The 23376-nt window shown below is 34.3% G+C and overlaps 3 protein-coding genes across 6 annotated transcripts; all 3 read left to right on the forward strand.

The window, feature by feature from the left end:
• Window positions 1–1315: 1315 nt before the first annotated feature.
• LOC120265447 (nuclear pore complex protein NUP93A-like) lies at window positions 1316–2047 on the forward strand. 2 transcript variants are annotated; one of them, XM_039273360.1, is made up of 3 exons: window positions 1316–1507; window positions 1588–1679; window positions 1791–2047. In XM_039273360.1, exons 1-3 carry the CDS (start codon window positions 1406–1408, stop codon window positions 1924–1926), a joined length of 330 nt encoding a protein of 109 aa, XP_039129294.1. In that variant the 5' UTR covers window positions 1316–1405; the 3' UTR covers window positions 1927–2047. The 2 variants fall into 2 exon arrangements, with proteins under 2 accessions (XP_039129294.1, XP_039129295.1); XM_039273361.1 differs by lacking the exon at window positions 1791–2047 and having other exon boundaries at window positions 1588–1752.
• Window positions 1782–12017, forward strand: LOC120265446 (E3 ubiquitin-protein ligase MIEL1-like). 3 transcript variants are annotated; one of them, XM_039273359.1, is made up of 16 exons: window positions 1782–1857; window positions 2175–3050; window positions 4323–4515; window positions 5270–5561; window positions 5980–6135; window positions 6972–7086; window positions 7199–7286; window positions 7394–7432; window positions 7526–7558; window positions 7659–7736; window positions 7842–7888; window positions 8015–8055; window positions 9167–9249; window positions 9322–9410; window positions 9519–9587; window positions 11875–12017. In XM_039273359.1, the coding sequence occupies exons 6-15, from the start codon at window positions 7040–7042 to the stop codon at window positions 9568–9570; spliced, it is 597 nt and encodes a 198-aa protein (XP_039129293.1). In that variant the 5' UTR covers window positions 1782–1857; window positions 2175–3050; window positions 4323–4515; window positions 5270–5561; window positions 5980–6135; window positions 6972–7039; the 3' UTR covers window positions 9571–9587; window positions 11875–12017. The 3 variants fall into 3 exon arrangements, with proteins under 3 accessions (XP_039129293.1, XP_039129292.1, XP_039129290.1); XM_039273358.1 differs by lacking the exon at window positions 11875–12017 and adding an exon at window positions 10564–10701; XM_039273356.1 differs by lacking the exon at window positions 11875–12017 and having other exon boundaries at window positions 9519–10701.
• A 1414-nt stretch (window positions 12018–13431) lies between these two features.
• On the forward strand, window positions 13432–23010 carry LOC120264912 (nuclear pore complex protein NUP93A-like). The gene is made up of 15 exons (XM_039272804.1): window positions 13432–13628; window positions 13709–13800; window positions 13912–13978; window positions 14424–14483; window positions 15502–15591; window positions 16620–16889; window positions 17121–17216; window positions 17390–17527; window positions 18002–18055; window positions 18131–18214; window positions 18705–18791; window positions 18881–19783; window positions 21052–21233; window positions 21973–22264; window positions 22702–23010. Exons 1-15 carry the CDS (start codon window positions 13527–13529, stop codon window positions 22777–22779), a joined length of 2595 nt encoding a protein of 864 aa, XP_039128738.1. The 5' UTR covers window positions 13432–13526; the 3' UTR covers window positions 22780–23010.
• Window positions 23011–23376: the final 366 nt, after the last annotated feature.

The raw sequence follows: 23376 nt of genomic DNA on the forward strand, positions 1-23376 counted from the left end.
AAATTTTTTTATATAATCAAAAATTTATTAGGGTCCGTTTGGTGGACATGATAAGAACAATAGGATATGATAGACAATCATATCCTTACTGCTGTCTTTTGTTTGGTGTGCCAATAGGATATGATAGTCTTATCCTATTGGCCCACTTTATCATACCGGAGACATGATAATGAATCCTATGGGGGAGTTAGAATAGATACAAGTAGGATATGATAAAAAAATAAATTTACCTTTTTGCCATATTATTTGGTTTGTTTCCCTTATCTATGGTTCCATTGTATTTTTTTTTAATCTTTTAAACAAAATGCTTGGGAAAAGAAGCTTGTCAACAACTAGATAGAACACTAATTTCATTATTTTAAGTAAGATTTTACGCATTTAGAGTGGTTAAAATGTTTCTCCGTCAATCTTCATGCTTGAGCAGATTATTTTTCATGTGAATATATTTTTTTAATCATGTCTTATCTTAGTTTCTCTAGTCTGATGATTTTTTTTAAAATTGATTTTGATGTGATTTATTTATTTTCCATTAATGAATTTATTACTCTAGCTTTATATCATATTGATGACTTTGTGTATGATTTTCTCCAATGAAATAGGTATTAACTATAATTTTTGCAAGTTAGTGATATTGCAATCTATATATTTGTGGACATTATTTATAAATTATTTATTTTTTAAAAATTTAAAGTATATCGATAAGTAAATCATTAAAGAAAAAAAAATTCAAAAAAATCTATTTTAAAAAAAATATATTTTACTATAGTAATTTTGTCTATTTACATATCATTCATATCATATCATGTCATTATCCGGTCCACTTCAAATATAAAATAGGATAACAAAATGTTATCTAATGGTTTATCCGGTGCGCATCAAACATATGATAGGATATGAGCTTATTATGCCCATATCCTTTCCTACTAGTCCTCATATCATATCCGTCCATATCATATCCTATCCTATCCCCCAAACGGGGGCCCTTAGTAGTTTACTAGTTTCACTTGCTTTTTAATTAAAATCCTTGATATAAATATTCAAATTAAACAAATTTATATAAATAAAAGACTAAAAAAAATCATTTTATCCTCAATTTAAAATTAAACACTCATTACAGTATGTTCCTCACTCTCTTACAATAGTTAGTAAAATATAATCAGAGGGGCAACAAATAATTTTGAGGAATGATGATTCTGATGAAGGGGTGGAAAGTAATTTTATTATTTACAGGGTTTAAAAAGTAAAAAGGCATAAAAATAAAAAAGTAATAAAAAAGTAAAAAAAAAAAAAAATTCTGAGTAGCTTGGGTCACTCTTTCCCTCCCGTTCGGAGAGAGATCATTCGAATTGAAACCCTGAAAACTAGGGTTTCCATAAACCCTAGAGCAGTACCATCCTCTTCATCAATGGCCGGCGACGCCGACATGGCCGGCTGGACCGACCTTCTCCACACCTCCTCCAAGCTCCTTGAGCAGGCCGCTCCGTCCGCGCAGTTCCCCACTCTTCAGGTCTCAATCCTTCGTTTCTCTCGTCCCCTTTGTACCTTTCTCAATCTACTTTGATTTTGAATCTTTTCTTGGGGTTTCAGAGAAATCTGGATCAGTTGGAGGTGCTATCGAAGAAGCTCAAAACCAAAACCCTACTATCCAAGGCTCCAACCAAGTCTGTCGTGGCCACCAGGCACTATTATATGAGAAATTCTTCTGATCTTGCTGTTTTGAGTTGAATTAGTGCTGATGGTCATTGCCTTGGTTTGGTGTTTGTGCTGATTTTGGGTGGTTGGTTTGACATGCTGCTTGCTCGGGAAGGATTGAGTGCGGAGCAGCTTGCACGGGATCTCAAGTCTTTTGAAATTAAGGTTGTTTTTTTTTTTTGTGTGGTTATCACTAATGGCATTGTCATTGTTTTTTTTTTTTTCCTGAAATGAATTGTAGAGTTGTTGAGGTCACATAGCTTGGGTTTTGGTTTGCATTTGATGCATTTTCTCCTGCCAGTGAGGTCCATTTGAAAGTTTGTAGCCGTAGGGCATGAACTTTTAGGGGTGTAGAAACTGAATGGACAAGACTTTTCCCATTTATTTTTTCGTGTTGTTGCTCTTTTATCTTCTGTGTTCTTTAGATCTCATCAAGAGTTTGTATAATGACAATTGCTTTGGTTGATTGATGAATTTTCTAGTAAGCCTGGCCTTCAGGGCTGGCCTTGAGGGAGGATGAGAGAGAGAAAATGCTACGAGTGCCGAGTGGGTGATTGAGCTGGGCGGCCTGGTTATGATAGGAAGAAGCTACTGCTTTATGCTATAATTTCTGGTTGTCGGCGTCAAATTGATCGGCTGCTCAAAGATCTACCCACGCTTTTCAATACTATTGAAGATTTCTTGTGGTTCAAACTTTCATCAGTACGTGATAGTTCTAGTGGAGCCACCTCTCTTGTTCTAATTGAAGTTTTGGTACCCACAGTCTCGATGATCATCAGGGTTACTTGAACAGATTTGAGCCATCATACTACACAAAATGGAAAAGATCCCTTGTTTTATCCATATGTTTTACTTCTGAGTATTCAGTTAGTTCCTGCAGTCTTATATTTGTCCAAGGAAATAGGCGATGAAGGATACAATATCGATGCTGTACATATTGCAACTGTTTTAGCAGACAAGGGCATTCTTTCTGAAGGTGCTGGCGCTAGCCAAAAAATCGGAATAATGGATGCTTGTGCTGAAACAGCTAGCATAATACGACAATATGGTTCAGTCTATCTGCGACATGGCAATCTTGAGCTTGCTCTAGAATATTATGCACAAGCTGCTGCTGCCATGGGTGGTGGAGAGTCTTCATGGATTGGACTTGTAATGCCAATCAACAAAGACAACGGAATTTAATGATGAAGCAACTTCTGACGAAGATTTTGTTACGTGATGGTGGTATACTACTGTTGCTTGGCCCGCAAGGTGCAGGAGAAGGTGCTCTTAGAAAGTACTTCATGGACTCGAAAACTCAGCAGCAGATCGTACTTGAAGCTGCTCATAAGTGTCGAGAATCTGGGCTATATGATAAAGTGAGTGCTCAGTCATTTTGAGGCTAATGTTCTTTGATCTTGTTCTGCAATTATTTCTGCTAATTGGTTTTTTTTTTCACTGACGCAACTGTAACTATGAACTTTCTAGCAAACCACTTAGTTCATCAATTTCAAATGATCAAAGTCTAGATAGCCAACCATTCCTGATAAGAATTATCTGAACTTCCTTACTGATAAAAGTACAATGGGGCATTGATGAAATAATAGGAATCTAGTCACTTCATTGTATGTGGCAATTGCGTGTAGAAACTCTTGTTTGACTTTTATTTCTTCAGGTGATGAAAGTTACTTTTGCTAAATTAATTTGGCTGTTTTTATTTATTCACCTTTTTGGTTTTGGATCTTATGCTTATACTGAAAATATCTTTTTTGGGGTTAGAAATGACTTTATTCACATTGAACTTTGGACTTCTATTACCTTTGGTGAATCAATATTGAATGGGTTGAGAGATGTTCTGAATTTGTAAAATATCCATTTGCAACCCTATCAAATTGCTTGATTTAGGGTAAATTGCTTTGTTAGTGTATTTCAGGATTTTGCTTATACAAACATTTTAGTTACAAGTACATATCAACTCACCAGCATTATCAAGCATGTGATAGGGATAATATTTGATGTTCCAGTAAAATGATCTTTGCATTGCTTCTTTTTTAGACAGTGAAGTAATGGAATATCAATTATTGAATCATGATACTATTAGAGATAAGGGAATGGCTAAAAACTTAAATGTGCACCACCTTATGCCCTCACATATACTGAATCTGCGTCCTATATTTCAGCCTATTTATTGTCGCTCTAGAATCTAGAGTTGCATTCTTAACGTTGCTTTAGGTTATTTTAAGATTGCCGATCCTGTTTTCTCTGGCTGTTAAGATGGTTTACTAAAAAATTACAAGTTGGATGGGAAATACTTTGATTATGTAATATGAAATTTTAATATTATTAGAAAATTTTGAAGTTCATGATTTAATGTTTATGGACTGTGTTACATTCGGAGTGCTCATATCTTCATCAATGTCACCACTCGCATGCATGCATAATGTTATGGGTTCAATGCATGTTTGGCTTGTGCGGGGCTAATTATGCGTTCAACTGAAATTTCTACAGCATCTCAATTTTATTTTAAGATTTCAACTCATGGACTGTTCAATTCGTGTTTCTGAATCTATTGTAAGATGCTGAGGCTATGTTTAATTACGAGAAAATTCTATGAATAATCTCATCATGTTTTTTTTTTTTGGTGAATACAGACTCTTTGCAGTCTATAGAAATTCACAAGAGCATTGGAGCTTTTGCAATGGCATTAGAGACAATCAATAAATGTCTGTCAGAGGCCATCTGTGCTATGTTGCGGGGTACATTAGATGGTGAAAGTCGAACTGCTGGTTTAATTCATTCTGGCAATGATATATTGGATACATTCAAATATTCTTCTGAAGTTAGGTTTGTATTAAACAAATGCATTATTTTCTCCTTAGAATTCGTAATTGCTACATTATATTCTCTCTAAATGTTGATGATCCATGATCTTGGCAGCTTTCTCGTCAGGACAGCAGGGCATGTCGTATTGTACTCGTTTGCTTGAAGTTAACATTATCTAAGAAAATTGCTAGTAATCTAGGTTTCAGGCAATTCCTAGGTGTAGATTGCTTCTCATATACTTGATTTTTTGAACCATTTCGTCCTTTCAAAGTTGAAGCTTTTTTACGATATAGTAAATGGATCTACCTGTGTGATTCTTTTAATTTTACCATGTGATCTTGAACTTGTGAACAGGTTACAGAAATTAAAAAACTCTATAAGACTAGTGACAATCCATCTGTTACAAATTCTTTTTCTTCTAGTGTCATTCAATGGATTTTTTTTTTACTTTAGCAGTTTAATCTTTTTTAGTGAATTTTGTTCCAGATTTGTGTTTCTAATACTAATTTCTCAAAGATGAACATGTCACTGTGGTACGCTGTTTTGACTTAATGTTCTCAGTGGAACTATGTAGTTGATTGTCAATGATAGGGTTTTTATATTACCTGTTTGCTAATAAATCAAATTAGTAATTTAATAATTTCAAATTGTGGATATTTATGATGTTCTGCTGTCAATATGCATTAGATAATGTATTCTTTCAATTTTCATTGGTGTCAGTGGTTTGTCTTTAATAATTATTCTACTAACCTTGGTTCTCAGTCCTCATCTGCAGTCTTCAGGAAAAGGATCAAATTGGTGAACATCAGATAGTATTAAGACAACTGGAAGCGATTTTATTTGTCCACAGCTTAGTGAGAGCTGGCCAGCATGTTGTTGCTCTTAGGGAGATCTGCAAGCTCACTTTCCTTACATTAAATCCTCGCTCAACAGATGTTACAAATGATGCCCTTAGGAATCTCTCTCCCTAAGTTCTAGCATGTGTCCCAGATCTTCTCAAAGTTGCTCTAACTTGTCTGGACAATGTGACTGACACCGATGGAACACTTCGTGCCTTAAAGTCTAAGGTGTGTATTTTAATTCCTAAGATCTACTTGGCACAATTTCATGCATATAATATGATAAAAATTAATTGTACAACAAACCTGAATTGCCAAGTGAAAAATTATAAATGCTACTGTTTTTTTATGTTGGTATATATGAGCATACAAAGTAGAAGCCTGTGATGTTGATACTATTTACTGAACTTCTTAGTTTGAACTCAGACTTCTATTTTGAATGCTCATTTACTTATGCTTAAATCAAAAGGAAATATTAGGAAATGGACATAGTACGATACTGTGTGTAATGTTTTCCTAATCACACCTAACTTCCAGAGAGACAAAAAGATTATGACTCTCCTATTGTAACTATATACAAAGTAGAATTTCTCTGTATTCGAACTTCATCACCTTTGACACATTGTTTTTTCTGGTTGTTCAACAGATAGCAAGCTTTGTAGCAAATAATATGACAAGGAACTGGCCACATGACTTGTATGAAAAGGTTGCACAAAGCATATGATAAATCAGCATTGACTGCTGTCATGGATCAACGACAAACTACTTATTCAGACCACCACCTTATCACCTTTTTTTTTTGGTAAGTATCTTCCATGAAATCCATACCTAAATTGTCTTGTAGTCTTCCCTGGAATTTGGGCCATGTTTCTGATGGTATGCTGACTTCAATTGCATGTTCATGTATGGAGCTACATTTACTATTTTGGAAAGTTTTGCTTCTTTGGTGTTCTTCTCTTAAGAAAGTTTGGAAGCTAATTTGATAAGATTACTATTTATAAATGGAATTGAAAATGACTTTTTTTTTTCTTTTTTATTTCTCAATAGATCAGAACTAGAAGATTATCTCTTTTCAGAGTACCCATTATTGCATTAGTGATGCAATATATTTTTAAATGTCCAACTTGACCAGGGGATTTAACTGCTTCTTGTTGCTTGTATTCTACTTTCCTTCTGACATACTGACGCTCATATTCTCCATTTTGTTCATTGATTATGATAGGTGTGCTTTTCTTTATTACATCTCGCTCATGTTTTTACAAATATGCCCCTGGAAAATCTCATTATTTGTGCAATCATCGTTTAGATGAGATAGGCAAAACTTAATTAGAGAAGTCAAAAACTGTAGGGTTTTTTTAATATATATTTTGTAGGCTATAGTTATTTTTTTATGTTTTTATTAAACACAAAGTCCATTGTTGATGCATGTATGTATTGGGAAATTGTTTATTCTCTTGGCCAATCACAAGTCTGCCCTTCAAAAAAGAACTGAAAGAGATTTGTGGGTTACTGACATTTGAATTTGCCAACTCCTTTTTTCATTAAACTACCAACCTCTCTCTCTGTCTCTGTCTCTCTCCCTCTAATATAATATCGTATCCTTTTTCTCATTCTCTCTCTTTCTCTTTCTCTATATAGAGAAGCCAAGCACGAGCCATGGCTGCTCACCTTCGAGCTTCTTCACCTGCCATTCTCCCCCTCCATCTATGGATTCCTCTCAAACTGGCCTCGATTATGACAAGATGAGCTATGGGTATGCACCCCCTTCATCCCTCTCTCTTTCGATCCCTTGATCCATTGTGTTTTCTATGGTTTTTTTGTTTCTTTAATGCTCTGAGCTTCTTGATTGATTGATTGATCTGTAGGTGTAAGCATTATAGGCGGTTGTGCATGATCCGAGCGCCGTGTTGCAACGAGATCTTTCATTGCCGTCATTGCCACAATGAATCCACGGTTTTTTATTTTTTATTATTTTATTTTATTTTATTCTGTATGTGTGTGATGAGATGGATGGATTTGATTGGTGTGGTTTGTGATTGGATTTATCTTTGTTTGTTTAGTCGGATGGGCATGAACTTCGCCGCCAGGATGTCCAGAGGGTGAGATTTTTTATTTTAGGTTTTTGTTTAAATGTTTGTTTTGATTGTGATTTGAGATGTTGATGGGTTTGGGTGTTTGTATTCAATTGGCAGGTTATTTGTCTGATGTGTGACACAGAACAACCTGTGAGTAATTGTATTTTGGATTCTTGTTTGTCTTTTTCTTTTTCTTTTTGTTTCTAATTAGGGTTAGTTGATGATTGAATTTGGTTGGTATGAGTTTTAGGTTGCACAAGTATGCACAAACTGTGAGGTTTACATGGGGGAGTACTTCTGTGGAATATGCAAATTCTATGATGATGATGTGAGTTGCTTCATTTTGCTAAATTGAGAATGTTTCTTTTCTTTTTTAATTTTATTTGTTTATTTATTTTGGCTAGCTGATGTTGTTTTGTTATTTGTTCTGTAGGTGGAGAAAAGAAAGCAATATCATTGTGATGACTGTGGTATCTGCAGGTGGGTGAATTGAGTTTCTGTATTCCTCCTTCTTCTTCTTCCTCCTTTTTTTTTTGTTCTTCTTCTGCTGCTTAGTTCTTATGATGTTTTTGATACACTGATTTGTGGTTCTGTAAATTTGGTTAGGCTTGGTGGCAGAGAGAATTTCTTCCACTGCAAGAAGTGTGGTATGTGCAGATTTTTCTCCATCAGTTTTTTGACTTTGAATAATTATCTATGTTGATTAAAAAACTGTATTATATTATAGTAAGCAAAATGGATGAAATGATAAAAATCTACTTAATTACGAAATTTTCAAATTGTAGAAAATGAGAATTCAGGGGTCAGTTATAATAACAGGAATGAGATTGTGATGTGAAGGTGTTAGCAAGAGAAATGTGACTGGAAAATGGTTGCCTTGAGAGGAGAAATCTAGTTGCTACTATTAACATCTTTGTTTCGGAACTACATTCTCCAAGTTTGATATGTGGTATTAGTTTATTTATATTGGCTACATTTTTTACAATCATGAAAGATCTCATACTGGGTATGTCAAGGTCATACTGGGTGGATGTCTACTTGTTGTAATCCATCTCATGGTGGTACATCTAAAGAGGAACTACTTATCAGTCATTAGCTCACCTCTAAATGTTAAATTTAATCAATACATGATCAAGTGAAGACTATATTGAATCACGATCAAGTGGTGCCCAAATTCACTCTTGTAGAGTTGATACTTGATAGAGGATCAAGCCACCAGTTGAGGCACATGATATAGCTAATGATGTTTGGTTGGCTGACTAAAAGAGACTACTACAAGATGTGGTGATGGGAACCATTGGGGGGATGATGAGAGTTTGGATTGGGGGATATAAAATAGTAAAAGGGCCGCCTTTCTAATGGTGACCATGTGCCTCACATTTATTTATATGTGGACCACACCTGCTCATTCCTCAATTGGTGCCTGCATTATCCACCATAATGAAGTGGCATGTGGACCGCTTCTAAGGTTGGTCTCTGCCTCCTTTCATGATAAAAAAATAAAATATTATAATATTTTAATTATTTTCTACATATAGAAAATATGACCAAGAGCAAAATATTGTGTGAAAGGGGGAAAACGAGTTTGGTAACTTCTGTGATAAGACTAATGTCTTTGACTAGTGGAAGTGGTAAACAAAAAGGAAAACATTGGTAAAATAATTTATGAACCATGATGAATTGCTTCCTAATAAAAAAATTTTGTAGTACGGATATTTTTCTTAATGACCTTTGAAGTATTGATGGTCAAATGCTCAGATGCCTGTTATTCAGTGGAGCTTCGTGATAAGCATTTGTGCGTCGAGAACTCATTGCGGCACCACTGCCCCATTTGCTATGAGGTTTGTGTTTATGATGCCTTATTTTTCTACTTGAGTTTGAAAACTTTCTTAATATCTGGAGATATACTGCAGTATCTGTTTGACTCATTGAGAGAGATTACCATTTTGAAGTGTGGGCACAACATGCATTTAGAGTGTTTTCTGGAGATGAAGTATAAAAAGTAATTCTACATTTTTCTTCAGCTTAAATAACTTTTTGAATTCCTCCATGATCTCTAAGTTTTCTAAGTTTTCAATTGTTTATTGGTTTTTCGTATCTTGCAATGTAGATATAATATGTGTCCAACATGCAAGTCAGTGATTGACATGTTGAAAATGTGAAGGGACTAAATGAAGAGGTAAAAACCTTAGTTTCTTGGATTATTTATTTTATGCTATATAAATCTATTGAGGTGCATATAGACAAAGTTTGACAGAAATGTAAATTGACACAGAATCATAGTATTCTTACTTTTCAAATTATACTTTCCTATATTCACAGGTGTAAGGTAATGAATTTATTGCCTTTTATTGAGATCTGCTAAAAAAAAAATGTAATTAAAATCATAATTTATATATCGTATAAGTAACATGAGCATATTGTTTGGATAATCCATACTAAGGATCAACAATTTGAAAGAGATGGATAGATTTCTGAATTTTTCTGCTTGCTGACTCATCATTGGATGCTGAGTTTTTATATATCACTCACATTTCTCAGTACCCAATTTAAAATGGGTGATGATCCCATGGACATGGTGTCGTGGTAAATATTCTAGAACCAAGATGCACATCATCCCCAACCGTCTGATCGTCTAAATTTAGCAGTTTCTAGAATAAAGGGTAGCATCTTTTGCCTAATAACCAACTTATCCTTATATTATATTATAACAAATAGCAGAATTTATAAACACTTGGTTGTGGATGCGTCATATCTCATTTCTATAGTAACTATGTAACCGTATGATTATTGTTCATCTGAAATAAGTATATGCAACAAAAATATTTGAATTGCTTGAAATTACTTCATTTGCCACAACACAACAGTAACAATCCAATACACAATATGTTCGCTACTCTTACCAGTGGGCCATTAATATACTAAAGTACACATTATGTTACCTAACCTATGACTTTAGACTAGGCATGTGATTTTGTAGGTTGCAATGATAAATATAAAGGAGAAGTGTTTTTATCCACCAAGCAAAAAAACATTTTGTTTCTAGACATGTGATTTTTTTTATGAACTGATTTTTCTGTACAAGGATTGTCAATGTAAAAGAGTTGCCTATGATTCATCTGATGCAGTTAGCATTAACCTTGATTCTTGTACAGGAACTACTTCTAAATCTACATCATCTTGTTCAAGTCCTTGTTGTATGATGTACTTTTGAATTCAGACATGCAATTTTTTTTTTTTTCCAAATTTGAACTCTGATCTTCAGTTTCAACTTCTAATCAACAATTCTCTCATGACTCAACTTGAAGTTTTTAGGACATTGATGCTCTTATCTGATGGTTATATAGTTCAATATTTGTGTAATGTTGTTCCTTCACAAGTTACAAAATAGAATAATAAAGATGTGCAATTTACTCATTTGATGATCACTCAATCTAAGAGTTGGAATAGATAAACCGAATCTAAAGTATGCTATGAAAATTTTCAACCTTTGATATTCCAAAAGAGCCTTGCAATTTTTAGATTAGCCTTGGTTTATCTAAGGAAAGTATAAGTATAGAACTTGCATCTTTGCATCAAAATCAAACTTGGAAACTCATGTCATTGGTTTGCATTAGGTGTTCAAGTCAAAAAATAAAACCTAATAGTGCACGCAAGTGATAATGAATTTGAAGGGAATAGGAATTAAAAAAATATATATATAATACACTAATTTGTTGACTGTTGGCATTGTAGCACTTAACTCTTAATTAATTGATCTACTTAATATTCCCTAATCCTGTTGTTGTTGCATTATTACAATCAATCCTTCTCCAAATTTTCAGAAGTCATACAAATGGACAGGTACACTAGATTCATCACATTGAAACTAAATTAGAAGCAAGATGCCAACTGATACCTTACCCAAAAGTAAAACATAATACCTATATATACATATTTGAAGATAAAACAATATGTCCACTCATGGATTACAAATGAAATGAACTCTGTTATTAAGAATTAGGTCTGTAGGGGCTAAAGAACTTAAAACTAATAGTATATTTTTGTTCATATGACTATCAAATCTATTTGGATTTTTTCTCTTTCGGCTGTATTTACATATGTATATATGTATACTCCCTCCGTTTTTTTTATGGAGCTCCTCTTTATTTTTTTTATTTGTTATTTTAAAAATTTTATGTATCATTAAATAATTTTTTTCAAATTTATTTTTTAATTTGATGTAGTTGTACAATTTTCAATAAATCATAATCAACTGAGCATTAAAATTATATAATCCACTTAGTTACGTTTTAAATAGGGGAAGTCTTGTAAAGCAATGGAATTTTTTTATAAAATTTAGATTGTCAATTAACTTCAACTGATTTTTTTTGTGAAATAGGTAAATTTAACAACTAAAAAACAGTTGCCACCCCATCTCCATAACATATAAATTTTTTCATGATATATTATATATTCTCATGCAGTATTCATTGCTAGGGACGGCTGCCGGAGGCAATCCTATTTTGCACAACACCATAGCTTTTTTAAATACTCAAAACCATATCCCTTGCGAATGTTAATCATGTAGAATGGAGTGCAAGAATAAATGCCATTCTTATTTTTGTTTTATGATGTTGATGAACAAAATTAATGGGAATATAGTGTTCATAATGACATGATGGTGCATGAGTAGAGTAGACGTATTCCTTATTTAATTAATTTATTTATTGTTCTGGAATGCTGATTTAGGGAAAATTGCCAAAAAAAAAATAATTGCATTATTTCATCTGCCAGCAACCTAAAATTTAAAAGATAAGTCTCAAATGGAGTTCAATAACATAATAAACTTGCAACAATAATAGGAAATTCATTGCCAGTGGTGGGGGTGGCAATAGTCTGTCCGGATCCATCGGCCCAGTTCTATCTTATTCTGAATAAAAAGAATTTGGACTTAAGTTTTGCAAATGCAGGCTGGGTTCGAACATTATTTGGTTGTCTAGATTTAAATCCGAGCAAAGTCTGAATATAAAAATTCGGACCACCGAGCCATTTTACTCTTTAAAATTTTAAAAACCCACAATTTTAGACACACATGGTTTAAGCCCAATTTTCCAAAACTTTCAAACATATATTGTTTTTCTTATTAAGAATTAGATTTTTGTATGATTTGAGTTGAGTTTTGTATTGTTGATGTTGTGCATTTAATGTGAATTAAATTATTATTTTTTGTATAATTTAATATTTGAGTGAACTTAAATGTAGTTTATAGAATTTGGAAAAATTTAGACATTTGTAGTTTTAAAATAAACCAGGTTCAGGCCAAGTTTAGACACAAGTTTTTTTATTTATATTAATAGTTGTCTGAAATCCAGTTTTGTCCAGACCCAGATTTTTGCCACCCCTAGACAGTGGATACCTCTTAATAACTCATGTCAAATAAACCCTTCTAACTCTCAAATCCAAAACAAAGCTTTCACCTGCCTGGAACCTCGCAAAGTTTCAGTTGAAGAAAGTAAAAAAAAAAAAAGAATATGATGTCAAGAAGCAAATTCATTTATAGCTCAATCTAATAACCAAAAAGCATTTTTTTTTTTCCCAATCCTTTTGCAAACACAAAAAAAAGACATCAGAGAAAACCATTAAGATTTTCAAAGGCATCTGTAAAAAACCATCAAACCAAATATTTTTTATCCTTTTGCAACCGTCCCCACCTTGTAATCCTTATAAATATATATATTATAAATATTATAAAACTAAATACTAATAAATATAGGGGTTTTCAAATATTTTTATATATAATTAAGAAAATAATAGCAGTTTCACTTGCTTTTTAATTAAAATCCTTGACATAATTATTAATATTAAACAAATTTATATAAATAAAATATTAAAAAAAATCATTTTATCCCATAGTAAAATAGAATTGGAGGGGCCAACAAATAATTTTGATGAATGATGAAGGGCTGGAAAGTAATTTTATTATTTTCCAAGGTTTAAAAAGTAAAAAATGGCATAAAAATAAAAAAAATTTCCGAGTAGCTGGCTCACTCTTTCCCTCCCGTTCGGAGAGAGATCATTCGAAACACTGAAAACTAGGGTTTCCATAAACCCTAGAGCAGTACCATCCTCTTCATCAATGGCCGGCGACGCCGACATGGCCGGCTGGACCGACCTTCTCCACACCTCCTCCAAGCTCCTTGAGCAGGCCGCTCCGTCCGCGCAGTTCCCCACTCTCCAGGTCTCAATCCTTCGTTTCTCTCGTCCCTTTTGTACCTTTCTCAATCTACTTTGATTTTGAATCTTTTCTTGGGGTTTCAGAGAAATCTGGATCAGTTGGAGGTGCTATCGAAGAAGCTCAAAACCAAAACTCTACGGTCCGAGGCTCCAACTCAGTCCGTCGCGGCCACCAGGCATTATTATATGAGAAATTTTTCTGATCTTGCTGTTTTGAGTTGAATTAGTGCTGATGGTCATTGTCTTGGTTTGGTGTTTGTCCTGATTTTGAGTGGTTGGTTTGACAGGCTGCTTGCTCGGGAAGGATTGAGTGCTGAGCAGCTTGCGCGGGATCTCAAGTCTTTTGAAATTAAGGTTGTTTTTTCTGTGTGGTTTTCACTACTGGCATTGTCATTGTTGAATTTTTTTTTTCCTGAAATGAATTGTAGATTTGTTGAGGTCACTTAGCTTGGGTTTTGGTTTGCATTTGATGCATTTTCTCCTGCCGGTGAGGTCCATTTGAAAGTTTTTAGGGCCTGAACTTTTAGGGGAGCAGGAAATGAATGAACAAAACTTTTCCCCTTTTTTTCCTGATGTTACTCTTTTATCTTCTGTCTTCTTTAGATCTTGTCAAGAGTTTGTATAATGACAATTGCTTTGGTTGATTGATGAATTTTCTAGTAATTCTGGCCTTCAGGAAGGAAGAGAGATATTGTTTCATTTTACCTACTAGAGTTAGCATGATGATTGTTGATTTATTTGATTATGGGCTAATCTGATCTTCTACACTGGTGTTGTTTTTCTACTTGTTCTTCTGAAGACAACTTATGAGGATGTTTTCCCATCTGAGGCAACAACTGTTGAGGAGTATTTGCAGCAGGTAAATATGGGTTCTTTCATTATACACTTTATCACTTTTGTGCACTTTATCAAATTACTTATATTCCTTCTGCCGCTTATTGAAGCTTTGTATATGATTTTTTGGCATCAATGCATGAAAATCATCTTTTTTGTTTTATTTAGTTTTTCCCTGAAATATTGATAGGGTATTCAGTGTAGTCTCAAAACCTGAAACTTAGCTACTTGGGTTTCCTATTTTCCTTCCAGTTGCTGTGTGCTGCATGGTTTTTTCTTTCTTCCCTCCTTGTCAACAGTTAGACAAATGAAAAGAAGGCTATGATTTAATATATATTTAGTCCACAAAAACTGTATGAGAGGAGTAGTTGGTTTTTGTTCCATTCTGTTTACTTGTTGAAGTGGGTGTGCTAACAAATATTAAAGGCCAAAAGATGAATGATTTGACTTGTACAGATACCATAGTTTTTATTCAATGTTGCAAATGACTTGGGATTTCCTTTGGGATATATTGAGTCTAGATGATGAAGGAACTTGGCATGTGTTGTTATGTTTCAAATTGTTGTGTTAATTGTTGGATCGATAATAATCTGTTAGAATCTGAAAGCTCCATGTAAAAAATTACAGCACCACTCATCTTTTCTGCACAACACAAATTTCTATTCTGAATTTCAATTTTTTTTTTTTTTTGGTTGGGGCAATGTAACTAGCACATTTGGTAATAAATGATGCTACTGTTCTGATTTATGGGGTGTTATGTACTGAATTGAGTCAAATAACATTGCCATTAGTTTAAGATGCATTTGTTTAGTCATCAGAGGATTAACTATCTTATTTTAGCCAAAAATGGAACAAAATTGAATAATCAACTTGAAACTTTTAAGCATGAACTTAAGGGATAACATAAAGTTGTCACAATTTGGGCAATGACTTGCTTATCGTACATGATACTTGCCTTTAAATTTTCTATGTTCTTCAGTACCTGCCAGTATATGTGAATACCTTGTTTAATGCCTCATGAATTGCTCTATATACACTTTCAGGTTCATGAAATGGCAATGATCTCATCTATTCAAGAAGCCCAACGGGACAATTTACGAAGCTATAATGATTACATGATGCAAGTTTTGGAGGTTAGCATCATAATTTGCTGGCTTTTCTTAGTTTTAGAGGTTCTAAATTTAATGATTATGTCTTTTAACTAATGGTTATTTTATTGCTGAGATGTTTTGTAAATGCCCTGATCTATCTTTGTATAATAACCGTAAATTCTTGATTGCCTTCTTAAAATTCTCATACTTTTTAATGAGCATTTCCAACTGTCATAGCATTAGGAAGAAATTATATGGAATGAAATTGTAGTAGCAACCAAACAATATGGACTTACAATATGTCATAACCTTGAGCTGGCAGATAAACCAAATTCACTGGAATATATGGTACGCATGTGTGCCTGTGATGCTTGGGAATGAGCATCTCAACAGCAAATAAGTATGGTAATGGTTAGTTTCTAAGAATAAGCATGATGACATCCATCTCTTGAATTTTTTTTACCACCATTGTGTTAAGGAGCATGATCAAACCTTCACCCTGCTTTCTGTTTTGCTCGGTAAGATGCTTGAATCACTGCTTCTCACAGTCAGTCTTGTTGAATATAAAAGAAGATACATTTATTAATTAGATAAATAACTCGTTGAATGTATAATTAAATAACCTTATTACTTACAGATAATTTTGAATTTACTACACCCACTCTTGCTCTTAAGCATAAATTGTTGGCCATGAAATGATGCTATAATTGTTCTTGGGTTTTCATGATTATTAGGACTTTTCCTTGTGTGGCAATGTGAAATTAGAGGGTTTGATGGAAAATTCGAATGTATCATAGTGCGTTGTTGCCTTCTCTACATTAATATACTAATGGGGAACCCTAGATTGTTTAATTTCTGTACTTCATGCAGCCGCACCTTTTTGAAAAGTTTTAAATAACTTGGATCTGATACAGAAATTAGAATTCTATAAACTAATGGGTTCATGTTTTTTCTTTGATGTGGCAGATATTCACCAGCCTATTTAGTTTTTCCTATTAAAATCATGATCTTAGTTCTTGATGCTGTTATCTTTGTGATATATTCCCTTGTGAGTTTGTGTTTTGTCATAGGATGACTGGCAAAAAGAAAAGCGGGACTTCTTGCAAAGTTTAAGCCGCCTTTCTACATTACCCAGAACAAATAACAATTTGTTAAGCAGTGGGTTGGCTCGTAGTGGACAAATGTTGTCTCCAGCTTCTAGTTCTCAGGTCTCTTCAGGTCAATCAGCAATAAGCCTGATGCCTCTAGCTAACAGGCCTATCATCGAAAAGAAAGCTTCAGTTTATGCAGAGATTGTTAAAAATTTGAATGACACAAGGGGGCGGGGATTACCTTCTAATGTAAGTACTGACCTTCATTCCTAGATAATATTGCTTCTTGACAAATTTCATGATTACTTTGTTATTTTCTATGAGGATTGATACAGAAGTTTGATTAGTCATGATATAACCTGCAAATTTTGGTTCTTGATGACTAATTGAGCTGCAATGTCTGCTGATTACTTTCAATTAATTTAATGGAGAGCATTATCTATTGAAGATATTGCTTAACGATCATGCTCCTTTGGTTAGCCCGCTACAGCTTTCAGGAGTACTTATGAAGGTATGGAGCTTGACACCTCTGGTGGGAAATCAGTTACCATGCAGAAAATCTGGCATTTGATTCAGGTAATAAAAATTTTCACAAGTACTTGGAAAATCAAGTTTGATATTCCAGTATTGTCTCTTCTCTTCTGAAATTAGTGAAAAACGGATTCAATAGATGGAATTTATTTTCCTCATGAGAATATCCTTTTTTTAAAATTAATCACCTCAAGTTCAATGTTTTTTTCTTCTCTCAGTCATTGGTTGGTGAAGAATCCACCATGGTTCAGCAGAATGTCTCAAGAAAAATGTCACTGGTAATAGGAGCAAGACACCACCTTGAGTGGGGACATGAGAAGTACATCTTGGATACCATCCAAAGCCATCCTGCACAGGTGACAAGCTTGAGGTTAATCATTCATTTGAGACTTATGCAAAATGAAGAATGGTTATCTGGTTCATTTTGTTAGAAAGCATGACAGAAACTTTGTGTTTTGTAGTCTTATTACTGAATTAACTGAATCAATTTGTGATACATTGCTCATTAAATTTGTAATTTCTTTTGTGAAGCCTCCATATTCCAAGTGGTGTACAAGTTTTTTAGTTAAAAGGCTGATTTATCATGGTCCATGCCAGTCTTTCTGTAGCTCATGTAGTAAAAATAGCTTCCATTTTTTTCTTCTATGGTGGCAATCTGTTTCTATATGGTATCTTGATGTCATGCGTTCTTGTTTTGCCAAGTTGTTGCCTATCTCAATTATTATAATCCATAACTATTTTTGTAGTTTCTGGATCCTATATCTACTTTAATTCTTTTATCTGATGTATAAATGTCTATCTTTCTAAATACATTTCATCACTATGTTTAGGCTGCTCTAGGTGGCGCTGTTGGCAATCTGCAAAAAATTCGGGCATTTCTCCGGGTTAGTGAGCTCAAATGGTCATGTTTCAAGGTTGCCTTTATAGCTTCTGAAATTTAAAATGTATTTTTTCATAAGGTTCGACTGAGGGATCATGGTGTCCTAGACTTTGATTCAGGCGATGCACGGAGGCAGCCACCAGTTGACACAACTTGGCAGCAGGTTTGTAACTCTTGTTTCATTGGCTTCTGTTGCAAATCTTCATCACTCCAGCGTTGAGTATTGAATTGCTTTTTTAGCCTTTATTTTCATCAATACCATTCATATGAGGCTTGGACTTCAAATATTATTTCTTGTAAACCTATACTCGGTGGTTATAGGCGATATGTTTGGATTTCCACAATTGCCCATAGCAATATATTGGGTGCATCTTGCAATTGACTGTCATTACTGTACTTCATTTTATTCCAAGGCCCTGTGATTGTATGGCTATTTGCATTTGTGATATTATTAAGTAGTCTCTTGGTAATATGGAATTCTGTTTCTGCATTCTTTTCAGCTTATTTGATAATTTATAATACGGTTTGGTTGGTTGAGCTCTGTGATCATGAATATAGCAGAGCTTTCATATCCTCATTATATTCTGTGTGGATGCCTTTCAACAGATTTTACCTAAACAAGGGACTGATCATTTGTTAATTATGATGAACAGATATATTATTGCTTAAGAACTGGATATTATGATGAGGCAAGGTTTGTTGCTCAATCCTCTCGTGTTGCTCACCAGTTTGCTCCTCAGGTAAATAATTTCAATGATTTTTTAAGCCGCCCTATCCCCTCAGATGCATATACTTCTTAATAATGGTTTGTTGAACATCTCATTGACAGCTTGCAGAGTGGATAACAACTGGAGGCTTGGTGTCATCAGAGACTGCTGTTGCCGCATCAGAAGAATGTGAGAAAATGCTGCGAATGGGTGATCGAGCTGGGCGGCCTGGTTATGATAGGAAGAAGCTACTGCTTTATGCTATAATTTCTGGTTGTCGGCATCAAATTGATCGGCTGCTCAAAGATCTACCCACGCTTTTCAATACTATTGAAGATTTCTTGTGGTTCAAACTTTCATCAGTACGTGATAGTTCTAGTGGAGCCACCTCTCTTGTTCTAAGTGAAGGTTTAGTACCCTACAGTCTCGATGATCTCCAGGGTTACTTGAACAAATTTGAGCCATCATACTACACAAAAAATGGAAAAGATCCCTTGGTTTATCCATATGTTTTACTTCTGAGTATTCAGTTAGTTCCTGCAGTCTTATATTTGTCCAAGGAAATAGGTGATGAAGGATACAATGTTGATGCTGTACATATTGCAATTGTTTTAGCAGACAAGGGCATTCTTTCTGATGGTGCTGGCGCTAGCCAAAAAATAGGAATAATGGATGCTTGTGCTGAAACAGCTAGCATAATACGACAATATGGTTCAGTCTATCTGCGACATGGTAATCTTGAGCTTGCTCTAGAATATTATGCGCAAGCTGCTGCCGCCATGGGTGGTGGAGAGTTGTCATGGATTGGACGTGGTAATGTCGATCAGCAAAGACAACGGAATTTGATGATGAAGCAACTTCTGACAGAGATTTTGTTACGTGATGGTGGTATACTACTGTTGCTTGGTTCGCGAGGTGCTGGAGAAGAAGGTGCTCTCAGAAAGTACTTCATGGACTGGAAAACTCAGCAGCAGTTCTTACTTGAAGCTGCTCATAAGTGTCAAGAATCTGGGCTATATGATAAAGTGAGTTCTCAGTCATTTTGAGGCTAATGTTCTTTGATCTTGTTCTGTAATTATTTCTGCTAATTGGTTTTGTTTCACTGACTTGCAACTGTAACTATGGACTTTCAAGCAACCCACTTAGTTCATCAACTTCAAATGATCAACAGTCTAGATAGCCAACCATTCATGATGAGAATTATCTGAAGTTCCTTACTGATAAGAGTACAACGGGGCATTGATGAAATAATAGGAATCTAGTCACTTCATTGTATGTGGCAATTGCATGTAGAAACTCTTGTTTGACTTTTATTTCTTCAGGTGATGAAAGTTACTTTTGGTGATGAAAGTTTCTTTTGATGAAAGTTACTACTGTATGGTTGCTCATACTGAAAACGCTATTTTTGTGGTTAAAAATAACTTTATTCACATTGAGCTTTGGACTTCTATTACCTCTAGTGAATCAATATTGAATGGGTTGAGAGATGTTCTGAATTTGTAAAATATCAATTTGCAACCGTACAGTAGTACCAAATTGCTTGATTTAGGGTAAATTGCTTTGTCAGTGTATTTCAGGATTTTGCTTATACAGCCATTTTAGTTAAAAGTATGTATCAACTCACCAACGTTATCAAGCATGTGATAGTGATAATATTTGATGTTCAGGTGAAATGATCTTTGCACTGCCTCTTTTTAAGACAGTCAAGTAATGGAATGTCAATGATTGATCATGATACTATTGGAGATAATGGAATGGCTAATTACTTAAATGCACACAACCTTATGCCCCCACATATACGGAATCTGCATCCTATACTTCAACCTTTTTATTGTCACTCTAGAATCTAGAGTTGCATTCTTAATGTTGCTTTAGGTTATTTCAAGATTTCCGATCCTGTTTCCTTTTGCTGTTAAGATGGTATACTGAAAAATTACAAGTTGGATATGGAATAGGATCTTTTGTTCTTCAGGAAATACTTTAATTATGAAATATGAAAATTTAATATTATTAGAAAATTTTCAAGTTCATGAATTTATGTTTATGGACTATGTTACAGTTTGGAGTGGTCATATATCATGTTATGGGTTTAATGCATGTTTGGCTTGTGTGGGGCTAAGTATGCGGTCAGCTGAAATTTCTACAGGATCTCGATTTCATTCTATGATTTTAACCAATGGACTGTTCAATGCATGTTTCTGAATCTATTATAAGATGCTGAGGCTACGTTTAATGATGAGGAAATTCTATGAATGATCTCATCATTTTTTTTGTGAATACAAACTCTTTGCAGTCTATAGAAATTCACAAGAGGGTTGGAGCTTTTGCAATGGCATTAGAGACTATCAATAAATGTCTGTCAGAGGCCATCTGTGCTATGTTGCGGGGTACATTAGATGGTGAAAGTCAAACTGCTGGTTTAATTCATTCTGGCAATGATATATTGGATACATTCAAATATTCTTCTGAAGCTAGGTTTGTATTAAACAAATGCATTATTTTCTCCTAAGAATTTGTTATTGCTACATTATATTCTCTCTAAATGTTGATGATCCATGATCTTGGCAGCTATCTCGTCAGGACATCAGGGCATGCTGTATTGTACTTGTTTGCTTAAAGTCAACATATCTGAGAAAATTACTAGTGATCTTGGTTTCAGGCAATTCCTAGGTGTAGATTGCTTCTCATATGCTTGTCTTTTGAAGTAATTTGTCCTTTTGGAATTGGAGCTTTTTACAATATAGTAAATGGATCTAGCTGTGTGATTCTTTTATTTGTACCATGTGATCTTGAACTTGCAAACAGGTTACACAAATGAAAAATACTCTATAAGACTAGTGACAATCCATCTGTTACAAATTCTTTTTCTTCTTGTGTCATTCAATGGATTTTTTTTACTTTACCAGTTTGATCTTCTTTAGTGAATTTTGTTCCAGATTTGTGTTTCTAATACTAATTTTCTCGAAGATGAACATGTCACTGTGGTACTCTGTTTTGACTTATTTTTCTCAGTGGAAGTATGTAGTCAAATGCAAATGATGGGCTTTTGTATTACCTGTTTGCTAATAAATCAAATTAGTAATTTAATAATTTCAAATTGTGGATACTGCAGTCAATATGCATTTGATAATGTATTATTTCAATATTCATTGGTGTCAGGGGTTTGTCTTTAATAATTTTTCTACTAACCTTGGTTATCGGTCCTCATCTACAGTCTTCAGGAGAAGGACCAAATCGGTGAACAGCAGATAGTATTAAGACAACTGGAAGCGATTTTATTTGTCCACAACTTAGCGAGAGCTGGCCAGCATGTTGATGCTCTTAGGGAGATTTGCAAGCTCACTTTCCTTCCGTTAAATCCTCGTTCAACAGATGTTACAAATGATGCCTTTAGGAATCTCTCCCCCTATGTTCAAGCATGTGTCCCAGATCTTCTCAAAGCTGCTCTAACTTGTCTAGACAATGTGACTGACACCGATGGAACACTTCGTGCCTTAAAGTCTAAGGTGTGTATTTTAATTCCTAAGTTCTACTTGGCACAATTTCATGCGTATAATATAATAAAAATTAACTGTACAACAAACCTGAATTGCCTGAGAAAATTTATAAATGCTACTGTTTTTTATGTTGGTATATATAATTTTGAACTGCCCAGGCTGGTTCCATAATAAAAGGCCTGTGATGTTGATACCATTTACTGAACTTCTTAGTTTGAACTCAGGCTTATACTTTGTATGCTCATTTACTTATGCTTAAATCAGAAGGAAATATTAGGAAATGGACATAGTGTGATACGTTGTGTAATGTTTTTCTAATCACACCTAATTTCCAGAGAGACGAAAAGATTATGACTCTCTCCTATTATAATTATATACAAGGTAGAATTTCTCCATATTCGAACTTCATCACCTTTGACACATTGTTTTTTCTTGTTGTTCAACAGATAGCAAGCTTTGTAGCAAACAACATGACAAGGAACTGGCCACATGACTTGTATGAAAAGGTTGCACAAAGCATATGATAAATTAGCATTGACTGCCGTCATGGATCAACGACAAACTAGTTTTTCAGACCACCACCACCTTATCACCTTTTTTTTGGTAAGTATCTGTATCTTCCATGAAATCCATACCTAAATTGTCTTGTAGTCTTCCCTGGATTTTGGGCCATGTTTCTGATGGTATGCTGACTTCAATTGCATGCTCATGTATGGAACTACAATTATAATTTTAGTTGAAGTTTTGCTTCTTGAGTTTTCTTCTCTTGAGAAAGTTTGGAAGCTAATTTGATAAGATTACTTGTTATAAATGGAATTGAAAATGTTTTTATTTTTTTTTATTTTTTTATTTCTCAATATATTAGAGCTTTAAAGATTATCATCTCTTTTCAGAGTCCCTATGATTGCATTAGTGATGCAATATATACTTCAAATGTCCAACTTGGCCAGGGCTCTTAACTGCTTCTTGTTGCTTGTAATCTGTTTTTCTTCTATCATACCAACTCATATTCTCTATTGTTCATTGATTATGATAGGTGTGCTTTTCTTTATTACATCTTGCTAATATTTTTACATATATGCCCCTGGAAAATCTCATTATTTGCTCAATCATCTTTTAGA

The sequence above is a fragment of the Dioscorea cayenensis genome, chromosome 7 (genome assembly GCF_009730915.1).
Source record: "Dioscorea cayenensis subsp. rotundata cultivar TDr96_F1 chromosome 7, TDr96_F1_v2_PseudoChromosome.rev07_lg8_w22 25.fasta, whole genome shotgun sequence".
Classification (NCBI taxonomy): Eukaryota; Viridiplantae; Streptophyta; class Magnoliopsida; order Dioscoreales; family Dioscoreaceae; genus Dioscorea; species Dioscorea cayenensis.

Excerpts from the sequence above, each read along its gene's own strand:
- LOC120264912 (XM_039272804.1), top strand. The coding sequence starts at position 13,527 with ATGGCCGGCGACGCCGACATGGCCGGCTGGACCGACCTTCTCCACACC. Across the intron at positions 13,629-13,708 it reads CGCAGTTCCCCACTCTCCAG|AGAAATCTGGATCAGTTGGA; the intron begins GTCTCAATCCTT and ends TTGGGGTTTCAG. Across the intron at positions 14,484-15,501 it reads TTGAGGAGTATTTGCAGCAG|GTTCATGAAATGGCAATGAT; the intron begins GTAAATATGGGT and ends ATACACTTTCAG.
- LOC120265447 (XM_039273360.1), top strand. The coding sequence starts at position 1,406 with ATGGCCGGCGACGCCGACATGGCCGGCTGGACCGACCTTCTCCACACC. Across the intron at positions 1,508-1,587 it reads CGCAGTTCCCCACTCTTCAG|AGAAATCTGGATCAGTTGGA; the intron begins GTCTCAATCCTT and ends TTGGGGTTTCAG. Across the intron at positions 1,680-1,790 it reads AAGTCTGTCGTGGCCACCAG|GCTGCTTGCTCGGGAAGGAT; the intron begins GCACTATTATAT and ends TTGGTTTGACAT.
- LOC120265446 (XM_039273359.1), top strand. The coding sequence starts at position 7,040 with ATGGATTCCTCTCAAACTGGCCTCGATTATGACAAGATGAGCTATGG. Across the intron at positions 7,087-7,198 it reads TATGACAAGATGAGCTATGG|GTGTAAGCATTATAGGCGGT; the intron begins GTATGCACCCCC and ends ATTGATCTGTAG. Across the intron at positions 9,411-9,518 it reads CTGGAGATGAAGTATAAAAA|ATATAATATGTGTCCAACAT; the intron begins GTAATTCTACAT and ends CTTGCAATGTAG.